This window comes from Saimiri boliviensis, chromosome Y (genome assembly GCF_048565385.1).
Source record: "Saimiri boliviensis isolate mSaiBol1 chromosome Y, mSaiBol1.pri, whole genome shotgun sequence".
Lineage (NCBI taxonomy): Eukaryota > Metazoa > Chordata > Mammalia > Primates > Cebidae > Saimiri > Saimiri boliviensis.
Genome location: NC_133471.1, coordinates 19,974,952 through 20,000,760, shown reverse-complemented (window position 1 = coordinate 20,000,760; position 25,809 = coordinate 19,974,952). Strand labels below are relative to the sequence as shown.

The window sequence follows — 25,809 nt, the reverse complement described above, 5'->3', positions numbered from 1 at the left end:
AGGAAAATACAGGAAAAAAAAGGGAAAGGAGAAAGCGAAAAATGGAAGAAATAGAGGAGACAGTAATCCCAGTACTTTGAAAGGCTGAGGAGGGCAGATCACCTGAGCTAAGGAGTTTAAAATCAGCCTGACCAACATGGTGAAACCCCATCTCTACTAAAAATACAAAAATTTAGCCAGGCATGGTGGCGTGTGTCTGTAATTCCAGCTATTCCGGAGGCTGAGGCAAGAGAGTCAGTTGAACCCAGGCAGTAAAGATTGTGATGAACAGATCATGCCATTGCACTCCAGCCTGAGCAACAGACCAACACTCTGTACCAAAAAAAAAAAAAAAAACAAAGAAAGAAAGAAAAGAAATAGATCTTTGTTAAGAAGGCTCATGATGTTAGCATGCTTAGCATAATCTTTCTAGAGGGAAAATTTTCATTAGATAATATTAATCATAAATAGTAGGCCAGGTATGGTGGCTCATGCCTGTAATCCCAGCACTTTGGGAGTCTGAGGCGAGCCGATCACCTGAGGTGAGCAGATCACCTGAGGTTAGGAAGTCAAGTCCAGCTTAGGCAACACGGTGAAACCCCATGTCTACTAAAACTGCAGAAATTAGCTGGGTGTGGTAGCACACAGCTGTAATCTCAGCTACTTAGGAGGCTAAGACAGGAGAAACTCTTAAACCTGGGAGGCAGAGATTCCATGAACCAGGACTGCACCACTGCACTCCAGCCTGGGTTATTCTGTCAGAACAACACTCCATCTCAAACAGCAACCAAAAAAACAGGAAAATTAAAGAAGAGTGTGATGGTACAAGTTCACACAGAATACAGAGGTTTGAAAAGTATTAATAATGCAGGTGCATAGGGTGAAGTATGGTAGCTATGACAGGAAAGAAAAGATAACTTGAGACAGACACAAAATAAAAGGACATCTCAATCTTTGCTTCTATATTCTGACTATGCTCTAAGTAAAGAAACTCAGCATTTCTCCTCTCATCCTCAACTGCTATAGAATATCTGCCTCTAAGTGAGTAGGTTAATTAACTAGAGAAAAGTAGTAAGCCAACAGGAAACATGAAAACAAAAATAGGAAATAAGTCTGTTAGTCACCATGTCATCTGCTTTGGTGTGGTTTAGATTTTTTTTTTTTTTTTTTGAGATTATGATTGAAAGTTTGTACTTTTACTCTCAAATATGTTATCAAAAGAGCTTATGTTAACTTTTACATAGTTGGCACAATATAAAAGTCTAATGGCTAATGTATAATGTAAACCTTTTATACAGCCTTTTCACATAGTTGGCACTATATAAAAGGCTCTTGCAACCTTTTTACATTCACAAATGTAATGCTGCTAAAAAACATCTCCACTTAAATGCAGCACAGATACATATTAATATGTGGAAGAAAAATCCTGGCCATCATTTACCACACAAATCTGCATTCTGATATCCTACTCTTCCTGACATGAAATGACTGATTTAAAGAGAGACAAGGAAGCTGTCAAGATAAGCAGAAGAGCAAAAAAGACTAGCTCTTTTATTCCTACCCCTATCTTCTTGAGGTCGTCAAATCAAATTAGGAGATCTGCTGAAAACTCTTTTACATGTATTACTTTGACATTATTAAAATGACATTCCCATCAAGGTCATCAGTACCTCAGAATTGGCTACATATGATCTCCAAGAAAGTTTTGTTCCTTCCATTTTTCCAACGTGTTTGCCATGAATTATTTAGTTATCGAAGCTAACAGAACTTTTACTTCTTACCTAATGCATCAATTCCAGAGTTCTAAGAGCATAGGTATGAATGTTGGAAAACCTGAGGTATGGTCATTAATCTGCTATTCTGGGAACTTCTCAATTGCGTTTTCCTCCTTGAATAAATCAGACTAAATCAGTGACTTTACAAACTGTGATCACTGAGAAATCCCTAAAGAGTTTTTAGGAGAGGTAGAGAAGCAAGTTACTATCTACAACTTTTAAAACTGTAACTGAATTCTAAACACATTTAATTCAACATTATATGAAAACATTGTGTGCCTAACCTTGGAATGCAGGGAAGATAAATTAATCACCAAATGCATATGCAAAAATTTCTCAACTTTACAGAGACATATAATAGCATTCCACGAGCAAAAGTTTATCTCAATATTTTGTCTTTCACTGTCAAAAAAAGATCAGAGCTACATAAAAAGAAAAAAATCTATATTCTTTATAAATTTTCCATGAACCTCTTGCTAAGAGATCACATGATACATAAGCAATAATTTATCAGCTTTCACAGATTTAGCTGATCTTCATTATTTTCAGGTTACCTGTTATTCAACTTACTAAAATCTCATTGTACACAAAATCAATACTTACGATGATTTCATACTTATTCACAGACCTGCACAGGGTGGCAAAAAATTGAGCCACTGGATATACGTATTCCCGCATAATGTTAGAAAAGGTGAACCTTTCTCTGACTTCATGTATCAAGTACTCTAAACAAGGAGGCTTTTCCTGCTATATGTAGAATCATATTTCCCTTATTTTTGCTCTTTTGCAGTAATTTCACTGTTTAAAGTCACTCTCCAGCTGAGCATAGTGGCTCACACCTTTAATACCAGCAGTTTGGGAAACTGAGGCAGTCCTATCACTTGAGATCAGGAGTTCAAGATCAGCCTGGCCAACCTGGTGAGATGTCCGTCTGTTAAAAATACAAAAATTAGCTGGGTGTGGTGGTGCACACATGTAGTCTCAGGTCCTAGGGAGGCTCAGGCACAAGAACTGCTTGACAGAGATCGCGCCACCGCACTCCAGCTTGGCTGACAAAGTGAGACTGTTTCAAATAATAAAATAAATAAATAAAATATAAAATAACAAAATAAAATTGATAAAATCACTAACCAATGTATAGTGCCAAAGAGTTGTCTGGCGTACTTAAGTACAGGAAAAATGTGATGTGACTCACAGAAAAATGTATTTCATTCAGGCATAAGATACGGTGCTTCTGTGTTTGAGTTCAATGATAAGGAATCAACAATTCAGATTTTAACAGAGACCTTTAAACAGAAACACATAAAATACAGTTATGTATTGATCAGCTAATATTAATGTTGCCATCAAAGTCTAACAGGAAGTTTATCCTGTATTTCCCATGCTTTCTCTCTGTAGTAACAGAAGCCTAGGATTCAATATCAAGCTTTGGCCTAAGGCTAGGAAAGCTGCAGAGCATATGGAATCTCATCTGTGCAGGCCCACCTGCACCACAGCTGAGAAACTGTAAAAAGCAACCCTAAGTTTAATACCCTGGCATTATGAGCCTTAATGGACTAAACAGTTGGAAAAAAAACATACCACGAGTTCTTTACTCTAGTGCATCCTGCTTTTGGTGTGGAAGGCAGTTGGGAAAAAGCAGGGTTGTTTGCCCCAGTCCCTCATCATCTCAGGATGCTGTATTCCCAATACATTCTGCAGTCATTTTTGAGAACTACAAGTGAGAAAGAAGTAAAACTACATTGGCCCAAGGCCACATTAAGAATAATCCTTCATGAAACATATGCTATGGTCACTAGTTTATATAAATATTCTACCTTATACTGTAAACAAACAGTGTTTCTAAATTATAGACTGAATCTATGTATTTAACAAATTCCCCATGAATCTCTGGCAACAGACGAAGCTATAATAAAAAAAAAAAGCGGGGAGGGAGAATATTGGGAAGAACAGCTAATGGATGTGGGCTTAATATCAAGGTGCTAAGTTAATAGGGGCAGTAAACAACTATGGCACATGTTAACCTATATATCAAACCTGCATTCTGCACATGTATCCCAGAACTTAAAAGTTGAAGGAAAAATATACCAAACTCCTTTTTAAAAAACAAAGATGTTTATATTTTCAAAGTACACTAAGACTTCAAATTAAAGAAACATCATCTTCAATTTAAACAACAACAAAAACAGATTCATCCATAAATGAAATAAAACTATTATTTTTGGAGAACCCTAACTCAAAGACCTATTTTATTGGGGGAAAAAACATATTATGCTCTTATACTCTATGTACCAGGGTAGAGTATTATAATTTCACCCAAGAAAATATATGGTGAACAGCAGAAGAAAAAGAAACATAAAGTTTGACAAACATTCTTAGTCATTCTTTGAATAATACTTAGTAAATGTACAGGAACCAAAAACACAAAGCCAATATTTCTAACAAAAGTGATCGTCCCAAAAACAAATAAATTAATTACTTGAAAGAAGAGAAAAACAAAGTTATGAATAGCTGGAAACTCAGCTTATAATTGGAAAACTTAAAACTCACCATGAAATATAAAATATAACTGCATGTCCCTGAATTCATTTTCTTCACTATTACAAGTGATCAAGTTAATCTCTACGTGTAAAAAGACTAAATCTTCATATGCCAATATGGAACTGAGAGAATATCTAATCAAAAACTTAAATGTCAAGGTTAATTTTCTCTGACCTTAATATATTTTGCCCAATGTCTAACCTACTAATGTGGCCAAACACAACATAATACAACAAAGTAACTTTCAAAGCAAACTTCCTTGGAGTCTTTATTTACTTCATAGACAAAAACTATACAAGATCTGTTCTCTTCCTTGTAAATAGAAAATGTAACTAAATTCTCAATCTTAATGCTTTAAGAAATTAAAATACAGCCAGTAACGATGGCTCATGCATGTAAGCCCAGCACTTTGGGAAGCCAAGAGACAGGTGGATCACCTGAGGTCAGGAGTTCGAAAGCAGCCTAGGCTGGTCAACATATTAAAACCTTATCTCTACTAAGAACACAAACATCAGCCAGGTTTGGTGGCAGACACCTGTAATCCCAGCTACTCAGGGGAGGCTGAGGCATAAAAATCTCTTGAACCCAGATGTGAGAGGTTGCAATGAGCCAAGTTCACTCTATTGCACTGCAGCCTGGGAGACTGAGTGAGACTTGAAATGAGAGAGAGAGAGAGAAAGAGAGAGAGAGAGAGAGAGAGGGAGGGAAGGAGGGAGAGAGAGAAATTTAAAATACATATTAAATGACTGCTGCAGAAAAAAGACAGTCCCTATATAAATCTACTTTTTAATCACGGTCTTTGATTTTAGCTCTCAAATTTACATTTTTTTTTGAGACGGAGTTTCGCTCTTGTTACCCAGGCTGGAGTGCAATGGCGCGATATCGGCTCACCGCAACCTCCGCCTCCTGGGTTCAGGCAATTCTCCTGCCTCAGCCTCCTGAGTAGCTGGGATTACAGGCACGCGCCACCATGCCCAGCTAATTTTTTGTATTTTTAGTAGAGACGGGGTTTCACCATGTTGACCAGGTTGGTCTCGATCTCTCGACCTTGTGATCCACCCGCCTCGGCCTCCCAAAGTGCTGGGATTACAGGCTTTAGCCACCGCGCCCAGCCTCAAATTTACATATTAAACACAAAAATATGTTAAATATATAACAGAAAATCTATGTATTTTTCTTCTCCAATCATTTCCTTTGAAATATTACACTTTAGGCTGGGTGCAGTGGCTTACACCTATAATCCAGACACATGGGAGGCAGAAGCAGGTGGATCACTTGATGTCAGGAGTTTGACACCAGCCTGGCCAACATGATGAAATCCCATCTCTACTAAAACTACAAAAATTAGCTGGCATGGTAGTACATGCTTGTAAGCCCAGATACTTCAGGCTGAAGCATGACAATCACTTGAACCTAGGAGGCGGAGGCTGCAGTGAGCCAGGATGGTGCCACTGCACTGCATCCTGGGCAACAGAGCAAGACTCCATCACAAAAGAAAAAAAAAAAGAAATTACATTTTAACCAATTTTTTTATTTAAAAGTTTATAAATAAGCATTACTAGTAAAAGCCACCTGCTGAAATGAAGCCCAGTTAACAAGTACTAAGAATTCCATTTACCGTTCATGACTTCCTCTGCTACAATTCCCCAAACTTACTACACATCAGGAAGAAGACGTTAAAAGAAAAATAAATCTGTTAATACAAACCAATTTTAAATGGTAAAGTTCCAGCTGAGACATAAATACCCCATAGAGCATGCTATACGATTTCAGATCTTTTACAATTATTTTAAGTAACTTAACTCTGCCTTTTTTTTTTTTTTTTTTTTTGAGACGGAGTTTCGCTCTTGTTACCCAGGGTGGAGTGCAATGGCGCAATCTCGGCTCACCGCAACCTCCGCCTCCTGGGTTCAGGCAATTCTCCTGTCTCAGCCTCCTGAGTAGCTAGTATTACAGGCTCATGCCACCATGCCCAGCTAATTTTTTGTATTTTTAGTAGAGACGGGGTTTCACTATGTTGACTGGGATGGTCTCGATCTCTTGACCTAGTGATCCACCCGCCTCGGCCTCCCAAAGTGCTGGGATTACAGGCTTGAGCCACCGCGCCCGGCCCGAGGCAGTCTTGCTTTGTCACCTAGGCTGGAGTGCAGTGGTGCGATCACAGCTCACTGTAATCTCTGCCTCCCAGGTTCAAGCAATTCTCTAGCCTCAGTCTCCTGAGTAATGGGATTAAAGGCACACATCACCACACCACCGCACATCACCACACCCCACTAATTTTTGTATTTTAAGTAGAAATGGGGTTTCGCCATGTTGGCCAGGCTGGTCTTGAATTACTGACCTCAGGTGATCCTACCGCCTCGGCCTCCTGAAGTGCTGAGATTACAGGCATGAGCCACCATGCCCAGCCCTCCACCTACTTCTGAGAAGAAAAATCATTTGACTGCATGAAAATATCTGCTGTACACTGTTTACAATAGCAAAGACCTGGAGCCAACCCAAATGCCCATCGACGATAGACTGGATAGGGAAAATGTGGTACATATACACCATGGAATATTACGCAGCCATCAAAAACGACGAGTTTGTGTCCTTTGTAGGGACATGGATGAACCTGGAAACCATCATTCTCAGCAAACTGACACAAGAGCAGAAAATCAAACACCGCATGTTTTTTCACTCATAGGCGGGTGTTGAACAATGAGAACACATGGACACAGGGAGGGGAGCACTACATGCTGGGGTCCGTTGGGGGGAAATGGGGGAGGGACAGGGAGGTGGGGAGGTGGGAAGAGGTAGCATGGGGAGAAATGACAGATACAGGTGAGGGGAAGGAAGGCAGCAAACCACACTGCCATGTGTGTACTTATGCAACAATCTTGCATGTTTTCACATGTACCCCCAAACCTAAAAAGCAATAAAAAAAAAAAAAAAGAAAGTATCTGCTGTATACAAGGCTTTTCAAACTCAGAGATGAGCTATCTGTATTCCTTTAGAATAACACATTACTACAGATCAGACTTGCAGTATTTTCTAACTATAATGAAAAATGTTAAGGAAATTGAAATACAATGAGAAATAATAATTCCCTAATTTTTCCAAAATGTCCCCATTTTTGTAATATACCTAAAGATAACAAACTTCTTACTGTTTTTCTACTGCTATAACATTTTTTAAAACATGATTTTCACAGGGCAGGCAAACAGCAATACATATGTAGGATGTTACACATTTTACTCAATACTCTAATTTACTGAATATTTACATGAAATTACACAAAATGTTCACATTCTCATTTAATGTAAATTCTTTCTCCTTGATTACTATGTAAGTTTATTAGGAAAAAGTAAAACACAGTAGTAAATATCCCTGAAGAAGGAAAAAACATTACAGCTAGCTAGTGTGCAAACATAAGTCAAGCAAGAAATTTAAAAAGAGAGTAACAATACCTTTTGAATAATCTTCCAACAAGAGGTTGAAGTGACCTAACTGGCAAAAGAAATCAGATTCCACTTTCCCTTCAGCTTTTAAAATTAAAGATTCGTAGCAGCGAACAGCCTAGAAATAAAAATTATAAACATTAAGAAAAAGGCACGTTGTTCCTGGAAGAATACATACAACTGCATGACATTCTTAAAGAAATCAAAGCAACCAAAACATTTGTCGTTTCATAGGCATAGGATGAAATTCAGTGTTCCAGAGAGGAAATAATTTCTCTATAAGCATTTATTAAAGCCAATAGCCATGATCTAAGTGTCTTCTTTCGCATCTTGAAAAAGAGAATATATCATATGCTCAATGAAATTATCTAGGAGCTCATTAATAACTTTATATAAAAGTTGCACATCTAAATTATTACTATAATCCTTATTTATACAACAAAACTACTCTCAAATAAGCACTGGAAAAACACTACTGACTTTGGTAACCATTAACCACATGAAATTTTTGAACATTTGTAATGTGGAAAGCCCAAAGATATGTGCTGTGTTTCAAAGACTTCCACCAACTTTGGTGGGGGGTGGGAATGATGACAGGTTGAGATCAAACCTTCAAACTTTCAGGGGTTTGCAGAAGGAAATAGATCAATGAAAACATTGCTAAAACATCAGAAAGAACAGTGTTCTGGAATTTTGCTGCAAACAGACTTGTTACTAACCACAGATCTTGGAAAACTTAATCTCGTCTAACTGTTGCAGTCTTCATAACATGCAAAGAGCTAGTATAAAACAATTTTAATTAGAACATTTATACAAGTATTTATTGGAGTATCTAGCACACACTGAGAATTTAATAATGTTTCTTTACCTTGTCCTTGGGAAACAATCAAGCTCTAACTCTGTATTAGTCTGTTCTCACACTGCTAAAGACATACCAAAGACAGGGTAATTCACAAAGCAAAGAGATTTCTTTGACTCATAGTTCAGCATGACTGGGGAGCCCTCAAGAAACTACAATCATGGCAAAAGGGAAAGCAAATAAGTCTCTTCTTCACATAGTGGCAGCAAGGAGAAGTGCATAGTGAAGCGGAAAATGCCCCTTATAAAACCATCAGATCTCATAAGGACTCACTAACTATCAGAATAGCATGGAGGTACCCATGCCTGAATTACTTCCCATGGGTCCCAGCCACCACAGGTGGGAATTACAGGAACTACACAGTTCAAGATGAAATTTGGGTAGGGACACAGCCAAACAATATGAAACTTTCAAGACTTTTTTTCAAGTTTCTCAGGAAGTGTTTCAAAATTTCCCTTTTAAACACCTCTGTAGTGATGTCTATAATGGCACTACTAAGAAGAGCAACAGAAATGATTTCTTAGATCCCAAAGTGCACTCTCAGGAACACTACCAAATGTGGTACTTCTGAAAAGGCATGTGAGATCAAGTCACCCCATAAAAAACCTAGAATGACTTATCCTATTATTAAAATCCCTTAACTTCCTCAAGGTACTAACTACTGTGCTGTTGGATAGAATCCCTACATGGTATGTCTTCATTTTTTTTCCCCTCTGATGAAAGAAGACATTTCAAACGAAGAGAAAAAATTATATACCTGTAACAAGCACATAAGTTTATTTATTTTTTGATAACACAAAAAGTTTATTTATTGATAACACATCAATAAGTTTATTTATTTTTTGTGATGGCATTTCACTTCATTATCCAGGCTGGAACACAATGGCATCACCTCAGCTCAGTGTAACCCCTGCTTTCCAGTTTGGAGCAATTCTCCTGCCTCAGCCTCTCAACTACCTGCCAGCATGCCCAACTAATTTTTGTATTTTGGTAGTAGAGATGAGGTTTTGCCATATCGACTGGTCTGATCTTAAACTCCTAATCTCAGATGATTCACCCTCCTCAGCCTTCCAAAATGTTGGTATTACCAGCATGAGCCACCCCAGCCTAGCTGAAGTTTAAAGACCTACTACTATACACCCCGCTATCCTGAAATAACTCAATTATCCTTACAGTGAAATGTAAAAAAGGATCGTTTTCAGTTTCTATTATACTCTTCCTTTCAAGATATATGCACATTTAGTACCAAATCACAATCACTGAAAACAATTGTCTAAATTGGCTTTTAAATTTGAGAAATTACCAAAATTTGAAGATATAAAATTTGCTATGGTTTCTCTAGCAAACACATTCTTAAAACTCTCTATTTAGTGCCTCTTACTCCCAGTCAGTTGTAAAGATCTCAGAATCAAAAGAAAGTGGAACAATTTAAAATTTCATTTGCTCTGCTGCTTTATTCTCCAACATCCTTTCTCAGTAACAGAAACAGACAAAATATCTAAAGAATGTGGAAAGCTTGAAAGGCACCATTAACCAAGTTAAACTAACTGACATTTATGGACCACTCCACTATGCAGAGGTAATATACAATCCTTCACAAAGCCAAAAATGATAAAATCATCTCAATTCACATAAAAATATTCAATCCATACAAAAGATATTCTTTAATCACAATTATAACACATTAAAATTCCTAATATGTTTTATTTAAAGGTTAACTATCACATTTGAAGGCTAAGTAATGCATTTCAGGTAACAATTGGTCAAAAAAGAAATCAAAAGGGCAATTAGTCTGATTCTGATGGCTCCCACCTGTAATCCTAACATTTTGGGAGGCCAAGGCAGGAGGATCACATAACCTCAGAAATTCAAGATAAGCTTGAGCACAACAGAAACACACTGTCCCTATTTAAAAAATTTTAAATTAGCTGGCATAACTATGTGCACTTATAGTCCCAGCTACTCAGGAGCTGCAGCAGGAATATCACTTTAAACTAGGAGTTCCACACTCCAGTGAGCTGTGTTCAGACTCCTGAACTCCAGCCTACATAACAGAGTGAGACTCCCTTCTCTGAAAATAAAGGGGGCAGACTGGAAAGTACTGCTATATAATGAACTGAATGAGATTAATACAGAATACTGTGAATTTAAAGTTATTCACTGGAAAACAGTCTTTTCATCAAATGATGTTGGAAGTAATTAAAACCCTTTGTCAAAAAAGTGAGTGTTAGTTCCATATTCAAAAATAAACTAAAAATTAATCACATATCTAGTAAAAACATTAAAACAAGAAAAAATTTACCAGTAAACAATCTTTCTGACCTTGAATTAGGCAATTACTTCTTGGATAAGGCAATAGGAGAACAATTTACAGAAGAAAAAAAGACAAAATCAACTTTAAAAAATTGAGAACTTCTTTTCAAAATATACTATTAAGAGAATGAAAATACAAAGCATAAATATTTTATAAACCATAGATTAAGAACCCAAATCACAATGTAAATTTTTTTGACTCAATTTTTTAAAAGTAACTTTAAAAAACAGAAAAATATATGAATAGGCATTTCAAAGGACATAAAGCAAATAAAACACATGTAAAGATGCTCAGTATTTTCAAGAGTAAGTTATGTTTAATGCAGAAGAAAATGAATAAATCTGAAAGTAAGTTGAAGAACAGGACCAAGGATAAAGCACAGTATATTTTTCACAATCCCACTCACTTAAAATTCTGGAAATGTAAACAATCTAGAGTGTCAGAAAGCAGATCAGTCATTGTTCATAAACGCCACCTCCCTGTTCTGAATTATCAATCCACTGCCTGAATTTAAGATTAAATGTTTTTTCCAAGATACATAACTTGTACTAAACCTCCACTGTTCCAGACCCATAAATGTTCTTCCTTAACACAAAATGCAGTAACCTGAAAAGAGAACTTCAAGTAATGGCAGCATGAAAAAAAAAAATAGTGAATGTCTTCTACAAAAAAGAAATGGTAATCCCAGCACTTTAGAAGGCCGAGGTGGTAGGATCACAAGGTCAAGAGATCAAAACCATCTGGCCAACATGATGAAACTCCATCTCTACCCAAAATTAGGAAGACTTTGGTGGTATGCACCTGTATTTCCAGCTACTTGAGAGGTTAAGACAGGAGAATCACTTGAATGTGAGAGGCTGAAGTTGCAGTGAGCAGAGATGCGCCACTGCGCTCCAGCCTGGGCAACAGAGTGAGACTCCATCTTAAAAAAAATAATAATAATAAGGGGAAGGCAGAGTGAAACGGAATGAAGGCAAATAGGCAATCATAAGAAATTTTATTTATTTATTTATTTTGGGATGGAGTATCACTCTGTCATCTAGGCTGGAGAGCCCACTCTTGGCTCACTGCAACCTCTGCCTCCCAGGTTGAAGTGACTCTTCTGCCTGAGCCTCCCAAATAGGTGGGACTATGGGAAGGCTCCACCATGCCTGGCTAATTTTTGTATTTTTAGCAGAGACGGGATTTCACCACATTGGCCAGGCTGGTATCGAACTCCTGACCTAATGAACTGCCTGCCTCGACCTTGCACAATGCTGAGATTACAGGTGTGAGCTAATGCACCCAGCAAGAAATTTTATTTTTTTACCATTGCGCTAACATTCACAGCTGAGAACAGCTTCACAGTTTAGTCCACAAGTACCCTCCACTCCATGCAAAAGTTTTTTTATAATACATATCTAAAATGTCTAATTCTCAATCAAAAACTTCTAGGCCCAGAAACAAACATGTATGTGTAACCTTGTTATATGAAGTCACCTTTTCATGCAACAAAAAACTAACTCCAAATAAACATATATTATATTTTCGCAGGAACTTCAAAGCAGCTGTTACAAATATATTTAAAGAATTAAACAATGGGCAAATACAGGCTAATCAAGGTTACAGTGAGCTGTGATCATACCACTGCACTCTACTTGGGGTGGCACCGCAAGACTCGAAAAAAAAAGAAAAAGTGCGCAAAGGACATGAACAGATCAAGAAATTTAATTGTCAAAAATCACATTTTTGAAAATGTTCAACATCACTAATTATCAGAGAAATGCAAATCAAAATCACAATGAGATATCATCTTACACTATACAGAATGTCTATTATTAAACATTTGGCCAGGTGTAGGGACTAACTCCCGTAATCCCAGCAGTTTGGGAGGCTGTGATGGGCGGATTACAAGATCAGGAGTTTTGAGATCAGCCTGACCAAAATGGTGAAACCCCATCTCTTATAAAAATATGAACATTTGCTGGGCATAGAAGCACACACCTGTAATCCCAGCTACTCAGGAGGCTGAGAAAGGAAAATCGCTTAAACCTGGAAGGCGTTGGTTGCTGTAAGCCAAGATCCTGCCACTGCACTCCAGCCTGGGTGACAGAGCAAGGCTCTGTCTCGAAAAAAAGAAAGAAAGAAAGAAAAGAAGAAAAGATTGAAAAAGCAAGGGATATAGACAAAAGGAATCTCTTAAACGATGAGAATGTATATTAGCACAATCTATGAAAAATAATATGGAGATTTCTCAAACTACTAAAAACAGAGCAACCATTCAATCCCACAATCTAAATACACATTACATACCCAAAGAATAAAAAATCATTATACATAAAAGAGATTAGCATTTGTATGTTTACTGCAGCCCTACTCACAATAGCAAAGCTATGTAATCACCCCAATGTCCACCAACGGATGAGTAGAAAAAGAAAATGCAGTATATATATATATACACACACACACATATATATGTGTACATATACACAATTAAATACTATTTGGCCATTAAAAGAATGAAAATGTGTCTTATGCAACAACATAGAAGAAACTGAAGGTAAGTGAAGCAACTCAGAAACTGAAAGTCAACATTAAATATTTGAAACATCAATAAAAATGATCACATCCAAAAAAAAAAAAAACGAACAAAAACAGAACTTCGGATACCTTTTGGGATCATACAGACCGTTACTAACTCAATATATCTTTTTTCTCTGGAGTTCCAGGGAAAAAAATGGGAGACAAAAGGACAGAAAAATATTTGAAGTAAATGCCATGGAAAAACTCTCAGTTTTGAGAGATATACACACATGCTACTGATCAAAGAACCTTAAGAAAATCAAAACAAAAGTAAAGAGAACTGTAACTAGGCAAATCCATAAGCAAAATGCCAAAATATAGAAGCAAAGCGAAAAGTGAAAGCTTATTCACTTACTACTTAACTTTCTTACTACTTATTATTTTCTTCTCCACCACCCCTAACACACAGAGAAATGACAGACTTTGTGTTAGCGGTGGTGTAGAAGAAAATAAGCATCATCTAGGCCAGGCTCAGTGGCTCACGCCTGTAATCCCAGCACTTTGTGAGGCTGAGGCAGGTGGATCACTTGAGGTCAGGAGTTTGTGACCAGTCTGGCCAACATGGTGAAACGCCATCTGTACTAAAACTGCAAAAATTAGCCAGAAGTGTTGGTGGGCACCTGTAGATCCCAGCTACTCAGGAGACTGAGGCTAGAGAATTGATTGAACCCAAGAGGCAGAGGTCGCAGTGACCCCAGATTGCGCCATTGCACTCCACAGCCTGCACAATAGACAGAGCAAGATTCTGTCCCCAACAAGACAACAAAAGAAAAAAGAAAAGAAATAAATAGAAAGAAAATAAGAAAATCCATATGTGTGGGGATATTGCCTTACAATCTTTATTTTTGAGACAGAGTTTGCTCTTTCATCAGGCTAAACTGAAGTGGCATAATCTCACCCCACTGCAACTTCCACACCACAATTTCAAGAGATTCTCCTGCCTAGCCTCCTGAGTACCTCGGATTTCAGGCACCCATCACCACGCCCGGCTTATTTTTTTATTTTTAGTTGACATGGGTTTCACCATAGCAGGCTGGTCTTGAACTCCTAACCTCAGGTAATCCACCCACCTCAGCCTCCCAAAGCGCTAGTATTAAAGAAGTGAGCCACCACCCCTGGCTGCCTTACATTCTTAAACAGCCAACTTATGAAAGAAGGAACCACAAGGGAGTTAACAAAAACTCATAAAAGCAATGAAATAAAAACAAAACAACATGCCAAAACTTATGGGATGTACCAAAAGAAACAGTAAGAGTGAAGATAAATACAGATTAAGCTATAAATTTATTAAAGATGTCAAAATCAACAACCTAACTTTATACCTCAAAGAACAAACTCAACCCAAAGTAAGCACACTGGGGCAAACAATAAAAATCTAAGCAAAGATAAATAACATATAAAATATAGGTAGAAAAAAAAAAAATCAATGAAACGCAAACCTGGTTTTTTGCAAAGATCAGTAAAACTGACAAACTCTTAACTAGACCCGAGGAAAAAGAAAGAGAGAGAGAGAGAGAGAGAGAGAGAGACAAAGAAAGAGAGAGAGAGAGAGAGACCAGTTAACACCAATTCCCAGACTTCCAAAGAATCAAAGAGGACCCTTCCAAACTCTTAAGTAGCCAGCATTACCATACTAAAACCAGACAAAAGCAAAAGACAATCAGAAAACAAAATACACCCAGTAGCCCTCATAAATATTGATGGAAACAACATCAACAATTCAGCAAACTGAATTCAACAGCACATTGAAGGGATCATACATCATGCCCAAGAAGAAATTATATAATAGTGGTATATAACATTGACTGAATTTTGCACAGTCGCATATACAAAAAAAATCAATCAACGTTAACAACCACATAAGGAAACACAAAAACCATATGGTAATTTCCATTTATGTGGAAAAAGTGTTTGACATAATTAAATAGCCCACAGCTAACTGAAAAATTTCTTCTAAGATCAGAAACAAGAGTGAAGAATTACAACTCTCACTTCTATTCAACACAGTACTGCAAATCCTAATAAGATCAGTTAGCAAAAGAAAACTAAAAGGCATCCAGTCAAAAAGAAAAAAGCAAAACTAAATTCTGTCGACAAATGACAGGGTTTGACTCTAGAAAACCTGAAATTTCCAAGCCAGTGTGAAATTATACACCAACTATTACAATTTTAGAGTATTGCATTATAATTTTAGAGTGTTGGATTATAATTTTAGAGCATAATTTTAGAGTGCTGATTTCTGCACCAAATTTTAAAAGCTAAAATTTGCAATAGCTGTGTTCCTATATACTACGCATGACCACTTAGAAAAAGGAATGAAGAAAACAATTGCCATTACTGTACCAAAAAGATAAATGCTTGGGAACAGACAACCCAGAAGGTGAAAGAACTACAGACTGATAATTATAAAATGCTATTTAGGAGAAGCAAAGACACCAATAGTGTATTGCTATTGGTGAAAGATTCAGTATTGCTAAAATGTTGATAAAACCCAAAGTGATCAACAGATTTCAATGCAACCCCTAAAACAAAATCCCACTGGCACTGTTTTGCAGAAGTAGTACAGGACCTCAAGGGACTCTAAGAAGCACAATAAGCTTGAAAGGACTAAGTTGAAAAGCCTCATATGTCCTGATTTCAAAACACATTACAAAGCAACAGTAATTTAAGAAGGTATAGTACTGGGATAAAGATAGATATACAGACCACCAAATGAACACAACAAGCAGTGCTAAAATAAACCCCTGTATAAAAATGTCCAACTGGTTTTCAAGAAGAGTGCTAAGACCACACTTAACTGGGAAGGAGAGTTTTCAACAAATGATGTTGGGAAAACTAGATATTCACATGCAATAGAGAGAAAGAAGTAGGGCTCATATCTCACACCACACATAAAAACTAACTCACAATAAAGACCTAACAATAAAACCTAAATCTTTTAAATTCCCAGAAGAAAACACAGAGGAAAATGTTCAGGACACTGGCTCTGGCAATCATTTCTTGGTATGACACAAAAAGAATAGATAACAAAAATCACAAGACAAATGAGACTACACCAAACATTAAAACTGAAGTTTGGAAAATAAACAATCAACAGAGTCCAAATGCAACCTACAAAATGGGATTCAATAATTGCAAATTATGTATCTAATAAGGGATTACTAAAATCTAGACTACATACAAAACTTCTAAAACTCAGCAATAATTATAAGGCTGTTTTTTCAAAAAATTAGAAATGAAATCAGTAATCTATCTGGCACTATTTCTGGCTATATTCTATTCCACCCCCAAAAAAATGAGAACAGGAACTGAAAGAGATACTTGTACACCCATGTTCACAGCAGCATTATTCACAAGAGCTAAAACATAAAAGCAACCCATGTACCCACTGGGAGATCAAAAAATAAGGAAAATATTGTAAACACATACAAATGAGTATCAGTTGGCCTTACAAAAGAAGAAGAACCCATGTATGCTCCAGTACACTAAGTGATAATAAGCCAGTCACAAAAAGACTATATTGCATATTCTACTTAAATGAGGTAGTTATGGTAATCAAAATCATAGATAGTGAGTATGACAAAAGAATAATACTAGTTGCCAAGGGAAGGGGGAAGATGATTCTTCTTTTTTTTTTTTTGGAGGGGAGTTTCACTCTTATTGCCCAGGCTGGGGTGCAATGGTGCAATCTTGGCTCAATGCAGCCTCCACCTTCTGGGTTCAAGTGATTCTCCTGCCTCATCCTCTTGAGTAGCTGGGATAATAGGTGCCCACCACCACATCTGGCTAAGTTTTGTAATTTTAGTAGAGATGGAGTTTCACTATGTTGGCCAACCTGATCTCGAAATCCTGACCTCAGGTGATCCACCCATCTTGGCCTACCAAAGTGCTGGGATTACAGGCATAAGCCACTAATGGCTAAAATATTACTCCCAGCCATTAATATTAGATAATAATTCCTTATTAGGTTTATAATTTTAATTTTCAGTTTTACAAAATAAGAGTTCCAGAGAATGGTCATGGTCATACATTATGAATTTATTTAATTAACTATATATTTAAAAATGGTTAAGATGGTAAATTTTATTTTATATGTATTTCAAAATATAAAAAAGGAATATATGCCCATGAAAAAAATATAGAAGTAAAATGTAACAGCCCAAAAACACATAAAGTAAAAAATTTAAAATCTCTTTTCTCCCCCTCACCATATAAATATTTGTTTAGTCTCAAAGACGACTATGCTTAAATATTCCTGCGAAACTCCAACAATGTGTCAGAGAAATTTTGTTTATTTGAGACAGGGTCTCACTCTACTTAGAGTGCAGTGAATTCAATCACAGGAAGCAGAGACCTCCTAAGCTCAAGTGATCCTCCTGCCTCAATCTCTCAAGAAACTGGGACTATAGGTGCACGTCACCATGCCTAGCTAATATTTTAGTTTTTTGTAGTGATAGGGTTTTGCCATGTGGCCCAGGCTAGTCTTGAACTTCTAGACTCAACTGATCTGTCAGCTTGAAGAGATCTGTCACTCTTCAGCTTCTAGACTCAACTGATCTTCCTGCCCACCAAAGTGCTGAGATTACAGACATAAGTCACGAAGCCAGGCCAAGTAAAAATTATAACCAAATGAGATTAGCAAATAAAATAATAAAGCAGATTACCGTAAATATCTGCTAAAAGCTAAATTCTGATTTTAAATCTGAATTCTAAATAAAATTGCAAGATGCACTGCTGTGGTATGAATCAAGTAACCTCCAAGTAACAAATCTATCCTATTAATAAACAACAATTCCAACTTGACTTTCATAAACTAACCTTTACTGTGAACTTTTCTTCTTTATTTATTTATTTTTTTTTTTGAGACGGAGTCTTGCTGTTTTTCCAGACTGGAGTGCAATGGCATGATCTTAGCTCACTGCAACTTCCATCTCCCAGATTCAAGCAATTGCCCTGACTCAGCTTCCTGAGTAGCTGGGACTATAGGCACACACCACCACACCTGGCTAATACTCTTCTATTTTAGTAGAGACAGGGTTTCAACATGACAAGGATGGTCTCGATCTCCTGACCTCATGATCTGCCCACCTCGGCCTCCCAAAATGCTGGGGTTACAGGTGTGAGCCACTGCTCCTGGCCTAATGTGAACTTTTAAAGCCCTTCACACATTCTACACTGATATTCTGGTGTTAGCCATCCTATCCCATAAAGGACTATTTGCTCAATCTAAATTGAGAGCTATATGATCTTCATAAAAGCTTTCCATTCATGGCACTCTCAAGTTTGTGTTGCTCTTGGTTGTAGCAATTTATAGGCCAATCGTGAAGATTCAAAGCAAATTCCTAAAATGCACCAGTAATTGTACGACCACCACTGACTAATTTACAAATATTAACATTTAGGCCTTAATGTGTCATATGAAACAATTTTATATTTTCAAAAATACAAATTAGCTCTCTAGATACCTCATTTCAAAAAAAGACTATTCGTTAGAATCAGTTGGCTGCAATGCAAAAATAACCTTCAAAACTAAAATTAATCTATGTCAGAACAACTAATACTGTGGTTGGAAAGCAGTAAAATTTAATTTTGTCTTACAACATTATGCCTATCAATAAACTTTTGTCACCTGAATCACAGAGATTCATGTCAGACAAAACAATCTTATTTGGTAACTTAAATAATGTCAAATGTTCCCTAGTTATTTCAGTATTACTCTTTTAAAAGCTAGCTATTTAATAATAAAAGTAGACCAGGCATGGTGGCTCAGACCTGTAATCCCAGCACTTGGAAGGCAGAGGCAGGTGTATCACCTGAGGTCAGGGGTTTCAGGTCAGCCTGGCCAACCTGGGAGGCTGAAGCAGGAGAATTACTTGAACCCAGAAGGCAGAGGTTGCAGTGAGCTGAAATGGTGCAACTGCATTCCAACCAGGGCAACAAGAGTGAAACTCCATCTCAAAAATAAATAAATAAACCAGTATCAGGAAAGTGCCTATATTCCAAACTACTCATATAGTTTGGAACTGTACCTAGATATAAAACTATTTTCTGAAATTGCTTCAGATATGTATGCCCAATGTTGCACCAGAAGTTTGTATTACCATTCTTATATAGGGCCTACTTAATACTTTGTCCAATATGTAACAACCATAACTCTTTAGAAGACAACTTCCAATCTATAAAACACTTTCTCCTGATATACCAAATTAAAGTCCTAATACTAAACAACAAAACATGACATTATTTCTATGATTGCTTTTTTAACTCAAAACACAATTTTTAGAACTGGAAATAAATATATGCTACAAAGTAGCAAACAAAACATAATGCAAGATCTTAAATGTCACTACTGAAATATTACAGTTTTAAAAAACCACTCTGGCCGGGCGCGGTGGCTCAAGCCTGTAATCCCAGCACTTTGGGAGGCCGAGGCGGGTGGATCACGAGGTCAAGAGATCGAGACCATCCTGGTCAACATGGTGAAACCCCGTCTCTACTCAAAATACAAAAAATTAGCTGGGCATGGTGGCGCGTGCCTGTAATCCCAGCTACTCAGGAGGCTGAGGCAGGAGAATTGCCTGAACCCAGGAGGCGGAGATTGTGGTGAGCCGAGATTGCGCCATTGCACTCCAGCCTGGGTAACGAGCAAAAACTCGGTCTCAAAAAAAAAAAAAAAAAAAAAAAAAAAAAAAAAAAAAAAAAACCACTCTGAAAGCATTTTAATAGGTGTTTCTCTCGTTAATCTCTCCAGAATTTCATTGAAGGCATACCATAGAAGTAACATTGAAAGAGCTTGAAAGAGCAAAACTCTACAATACAAAGTAGACCTAAAAGGTTTCCCAGCATGAAATAAATGTTACTGTTGCTAAAATCTGTTTTTCACTTAATTGAACTGCATACTGTTTTAAGTATGAGTAAGTAACTAAGCTTGCACCAAAAAGTTAACACTTAAATATTTACAGTAATTCAAATGGTAATCTTATAAAAAGTCCTAAATTACAGAATTTTAAGGGAATCTATTGTTATAACCATCCTAATGGTTTGATATAAGGGTTTATCTATTAGATTTAAAAAAATCAGAGAAACTAGTCATTGGGATAGAACATCCTTAATGTCTAGAAAATTTAAAAGGAAAATGGAGACATTTATAATATTTTAAACCTCTAGAAGCTTTTAAATCAACATTGACATCTTAAAGTTTATCAATAAAACTTTCAGAAAAAAACAAATATGAACAAAAAATGAAAAGATCAGAAATGCAGCTCGTTCTAAGAATTTCTCTTAAAAACAGATGACAGGCAAATTTCTGTGAAAAAGGGAAAAACTACATACATACTGCAAAACCTCAGAGTACAGGAGCTATGGTTTGAATGTATCTCCCAAAATTCATGTGTTGAAAACTTAATCCTCAATGCACCAGTGTTGAGAAGTGGGACCTTTAAGACTTGACAATATCAAGAGCACACTGATCTCATAAGTGTACTAACAATGTGAGGGTAGGTTCATTACAAAAGCAAGTTCAGTATCCCTCTCCACCTGCACCGTTATACACTGTCTTGCCCTTCCATCTTGGCCGAAGAACGATGCAGTATCAAAGCTTTCATGAAATGCAGCCCTTTGATCCTGGACTTCCCAGCCTTCAGAATCCTGAGCCAACTAAATTTCTAATTTACAAATTACCTAGTCTGAAGTATTCTGTTACAGCAACACAGAACAGACTAAAATGACAGGCATGATAAAAATCATCACTAAAAAAAGAAATCCTGGCATTTAGTCAACCTCATAATTTACCATCATGTAAAGACCTGATCCCATCTCGGTAGAAAAAAAGCCAATTTGTTTTCAAGGCAGAGAGCAGGAATTCTGAAACTGGCAAAGCTCAGCCCTCCACAGAAGATGAGACAGTATTTCATGCAGCCCAGTTTATTAATACTAGCAATAACATACATCTTTTATCAGAACTGCAGTTTATTCATTCTTTCAAACCGAATTTCAGAAACTGAATAAAACACAAGGTTTGAGGATGAAACTTTCTTTTTTTGTTTGGTATTTTTTGTTTTACTTATTTTGAGAGAGGATGTCTCTGTCACCCAGGCTGCAGTGCAGTGGTATAATCCTAGCTTACTGCCGCCTCAATCTTCCAGCCTCAAGTGATCCTCCCACTTCAGTGTCTGAAAATGCTGGGATTACAGGCATTACCCACCACATCCAGCCTGAAATTTTCAATGTGAACATTTCACTATTATATTCAGACTTACAAGAAGCAACAAAAAATTATATGACTGCTATTTAGCTTTAAATGAATCTACTGATACTACATGAATTCAAAAATGATGCTAAAAGAAATCAGACTAAAGTATAAACTGAATAATTCCACTTGTATAAAATCCTTACAATGCAAACTAATATAAAGTGACAAGAGATAAGTGGAGATGAGAGATGATGAGAAATAAAGGGGGGAAATGGGGAGGAATTTCAAAGAGCAGGAGGAAACTTCAGGAATAAATATGCTGTCTTAATTGTAGTGACAGTTTCATGAATATATTCATTACCTTAATTACGATGGTTTCATGAACATACACATATACACACACACATACACACACACACAAATGTGTGTCAATTTTAATCCAATTGTGCATGTTAAGTATGGGCAGTTTTACTGTCTATCAATTATACCTCAATCATGCTGTCTAATAAAAAAAAAAAAGAGAATTTGATAAGGCTGCCAGCACAAACCCCAGAATGCTTTATTACATTTAAGCAACTTTAATGTTCAGGTTAGTGGGTCTTGCCTTAGCAGAAGGCAACTCTCAGTGAGTGTCAAATCTAAGTGACATTGTACTAATTTTTTATTTTTAAAAAGTCTCTGCAGTTTAATACACAGCATTACTCAAGCGTTTTATGAAGCTACGTTTCTCCGCAAACATAATGAAAGTACTTTCATATTTAAAATGTTTCTGTAATCAAAATTGGAAAAGACATGCCTACCTTCAGAATCAATATGCAAAAAAAAAAAAACCTTAAAATTTAACCCCCATATTGCATATCTGAAAAGTTCATTCCGAACTAAAATATTAACACAATCCACTGAGAATTTATCCAAACTCCAGCTATACAAAGATTTCAAGTTCTCAACCAGTATTTTCTCATATTATCCCGGAAAATATCAAAGTACTTTTATTTGATTACCATAAATAAAGTAAGAAAAGCTGGCCTATTCCTTTTCAAATACTGTCAATGCAAGCAACTTCATCAATCTCAATTTAAATCCACAACAGTCACTGAATCATAAAATAATATTCCTCCAAAGTTTTTTAATACATTGGAATGATCGTATTCAAGTTTAGGGAAGTAAAATTTTAAACATTAAGGTAGCAAGAATCACTGTTGCTTATCGTATCACTGATGTTTTTCATAAAGCGATTTTCACTTTCAAAATCTGAGTTTAATTCATGCTTCTTTTATCAAAGTTAATTTAAAAGATATGTATGTTATACACATATATACATTAAATTTTAGTTTTCTAGTCATTATCTGCCATCAAAACAAACATAGTAAGAGATTACAGGTAAAAGAACTTAGTGTCTGTACAGAATTACACAAGTAAAAAGTCTTGGCATGTAAAATGTTAGTCCTGAGAATAAAATTAATATTTCCTTCTCAAATGCAATAATAACCTGAAATTCCCAAGTATTCATTTTGGCATCTAAAAGGATGGTGCGATTATTGCATCATCTTTATTTCACAGGATCTGTTAACATATATATACTTTATCAAAATTTTGGTTAGATGGTAAAAAAGGATACACGGAGGAATATTGCAGCGGCGTTATACAACAGTTCACGAGTGAGTAACTAAACGTGCTGCAACTAATAAGCACATACAGGTTTAAGAATGCTTATGTCAATGTTGGGGATAATGCAAGATTTCTACTAAGTAACATGAAGCTACACCAGCGCCCTTGGAGGTCTACTTCCTAGTGGGGTTTCCCAGTTAATACCTCCTTCCCCTAGGAAAGCTTCTCCAGTTATTAGTCCTCCCACTTCTTACCCGCCATTTTGGCCGATAGGAGCAGCCATTAACTAAACGACACTAAGTAAACGACAGTGCCAACTTTTCACACAGACAACGACTTCTTCCTACTCTGTGCTTGACACATAAAAGCAAGGCTCCTCAGTGGAAAAGCACACTCACGTTCGTAAAATCGCATTTGCTGCATTTATCTGCAGCTGGTAGATCCTAAAAAAGTAAACAAACCACGTAACTTCAGAGTAAATATACACGCATCAGTATATAGGACAAGTATTAACTGCACAGTCTTCACTGCTGTTACTACTTATACTAAGGACACTAGGGATATAAAGCCAAAAACATGTTTAAAATTAGACACCAAAAGACAAACGCCAAAAAGCGAAGGGAAAACGCAGGAAGTTAACAAATTTTGCAAACTATATATATTCAAAATCTGTGGCGCTAAAGTGTAGGGAAAAAAAGCCTAAGGTAACAGGCAATGCTGTGGACATGGTTTTGCCCAGTACTAAAGCGCTCCGTCTCTCCCTCAGCATAAAAGGGAGGCTAGAACAAGGGGCCAAGTATTCAAGAGGACTGGGAGAGCGAAGGCAAGAAATAGTTTTCCTACTCCTAGGCGAACGAGCAGCGCCAAAATAAATTCTGGCTAGGCGGTAAGGGACGCGGGGCCTGGGTTTAACAGACCGAGGACCAAATAACTCTGACCGCGCCCGGTTGCTTTACCTTTCCTAGTAAGGTCTTCGTCCTGGCGCCATCTTCATGAAGCTTCACGAACCCGAAGAGGCGGCTGTAAAGAGAGACATACAGGGTTTGTTAATGCTCTGAGAAAGCCAGTGAACCATCCCTTCTCACATCCAAGGGCGGGAGCAGCAGCTTGCTGAGTGCCAAGCTGAGATGACCGGGTCACCAACGTGGGCAACCTGCGTCCAAGTCTTCCCGGAGAGACCGCCAGCCAACCAGGCGGGTGATGGAGGTGCGTACCTGTCCATGCCACCAAGCGCCTGCCTTTCCTCGACTGTCAAGCTAAGGGGCTCCTCTTGGCTATCGCCGCTCGCTTTTCCCGTCGCCATTTTCTTTGCCTCATCACCGAAGGCGACAGCGGCGGTAGTGAGCGACACTCCGCAGGATTTCATGGAAACGTAACAAATTTCCGACACCCAGCCTTGAACGGAGTGGCTGAAATAACGCCCTCAATCTCCGTCGGAGACTGTGACGCCAATTGTATCGCCGCCTCAGCTTCGTCAAGGAAGAACACTAAAGCAAACCCAAAAGCTACTAAAGCACGGGCTGCGGGACTCGGCTACCACGTCACATCTCGGAAACTACAATGAAGGCAGAAGCTGGCGGTGCTGGAGTGACGAGCAGATTTTCTTTAAAAATCTCAAAATTCGCCAACACCAGCACAAAGTTGTAATTGCACCACAGGGCGAAACGCAATCACCACCGCGACCTCCCTGCGTCCAACCAGCAAGTTGTAAGCCAATCCAGGGTACCAATTTTTCTCACGTGATCTTTGTTGACTTACGTCAGGCAACGCTCCGCAGAACTCTCTGGCTGCTGGGGGGGCCCCGCCCCCGCCCCGCCCCCGCCCCCGCCCCCGCCCCCGCCCATCCAGTTAGCTAAGAACCTAGGAGCGTAATAGACGCTGACTCTGATTCTGACAGCTGATTGGTTAATGGACGTGTCTATCTAGAATAGAATAGTCGCTGGGATAGAGTAACCTGTAGGTTGTGCTGGTTAAACTGTCTACGACGCAGAAAGGAGCTTCCGAGCCACGTCTTTTCACTGTAGAGATACACTGGAAGGGAGAACAGAACCATGGTCAAGTTCGCATCAGGCATTTCCCACTAGGACGCAAGTCGGAAAGAGGACCCCATGAACCTCTGGAGACTCCAAAATGCAAGTCCCACCGTCACGAGCTTTGTGAATGCAGGAACTTGCAGGGTATGGCAGAGGTCGCATTGCTTGGAAGCTTCACGGGCCCTAAATCTTCACCGTTAGAAGACTGAAGACTTTTCGCCCTAAGATCTTGTCACTTCTATAGGCCTGTTCTTTCACCATTTCCTCTCCAGTCACCAAGTCTAAAGAAAAGGCATATCTTATGACCTTAGTCCCTAACCCAGCCTTTGGGAATCATTTAATCAGTTCATGATATTATCTAAGTAATAAACAATAAAGTAAAAGTGTTAATCCACAACCATTCCAAAATGTTGGTTTCTGTTGTGCTAACTCTGTGAGGTCTCAAGGAGAGTAGGCAATACTGTGGCTACCAATTAAGAAAACAGAAATTAAGACCTTTATCACAAT

General features: G+C 37.7%; 1 protein-coding gene across 1 annotated transcript in view; it reads right to left on the bottom strand.

Moving 5' to 3' along the window:
• Positions 1-24,649, bottom strand: part of LOC141583002 (histone demethylase UTY-like) — a 219,099-nt gene extending 194,450 nt beyond the window's left edge. Inside the window, exons 1-3 of the mRNA XM_074392434.1 lie at positions 24,484-24,649; positions 24,226-24,289; positions 7,745-7,853 (exon numbers count right to left, since the gene is read on the bottom strand). Of these exons, the coding sequence (XP_074248535.1) occupies positions 7,745-7,853; positions 24,226-24,289; positions 24,484-24,635 (325 nt within the window). The 5' untranslated portion in view covers positions 24,636-24,649. The remainder of the gene's footprint in view (positions 1-7,744; positions 7,854-24,225; positions 24,290-24,483) is intronic.
• Between the last annotated feature and the right edge of the window lie 1,160 nt (positions 24,650-25,809).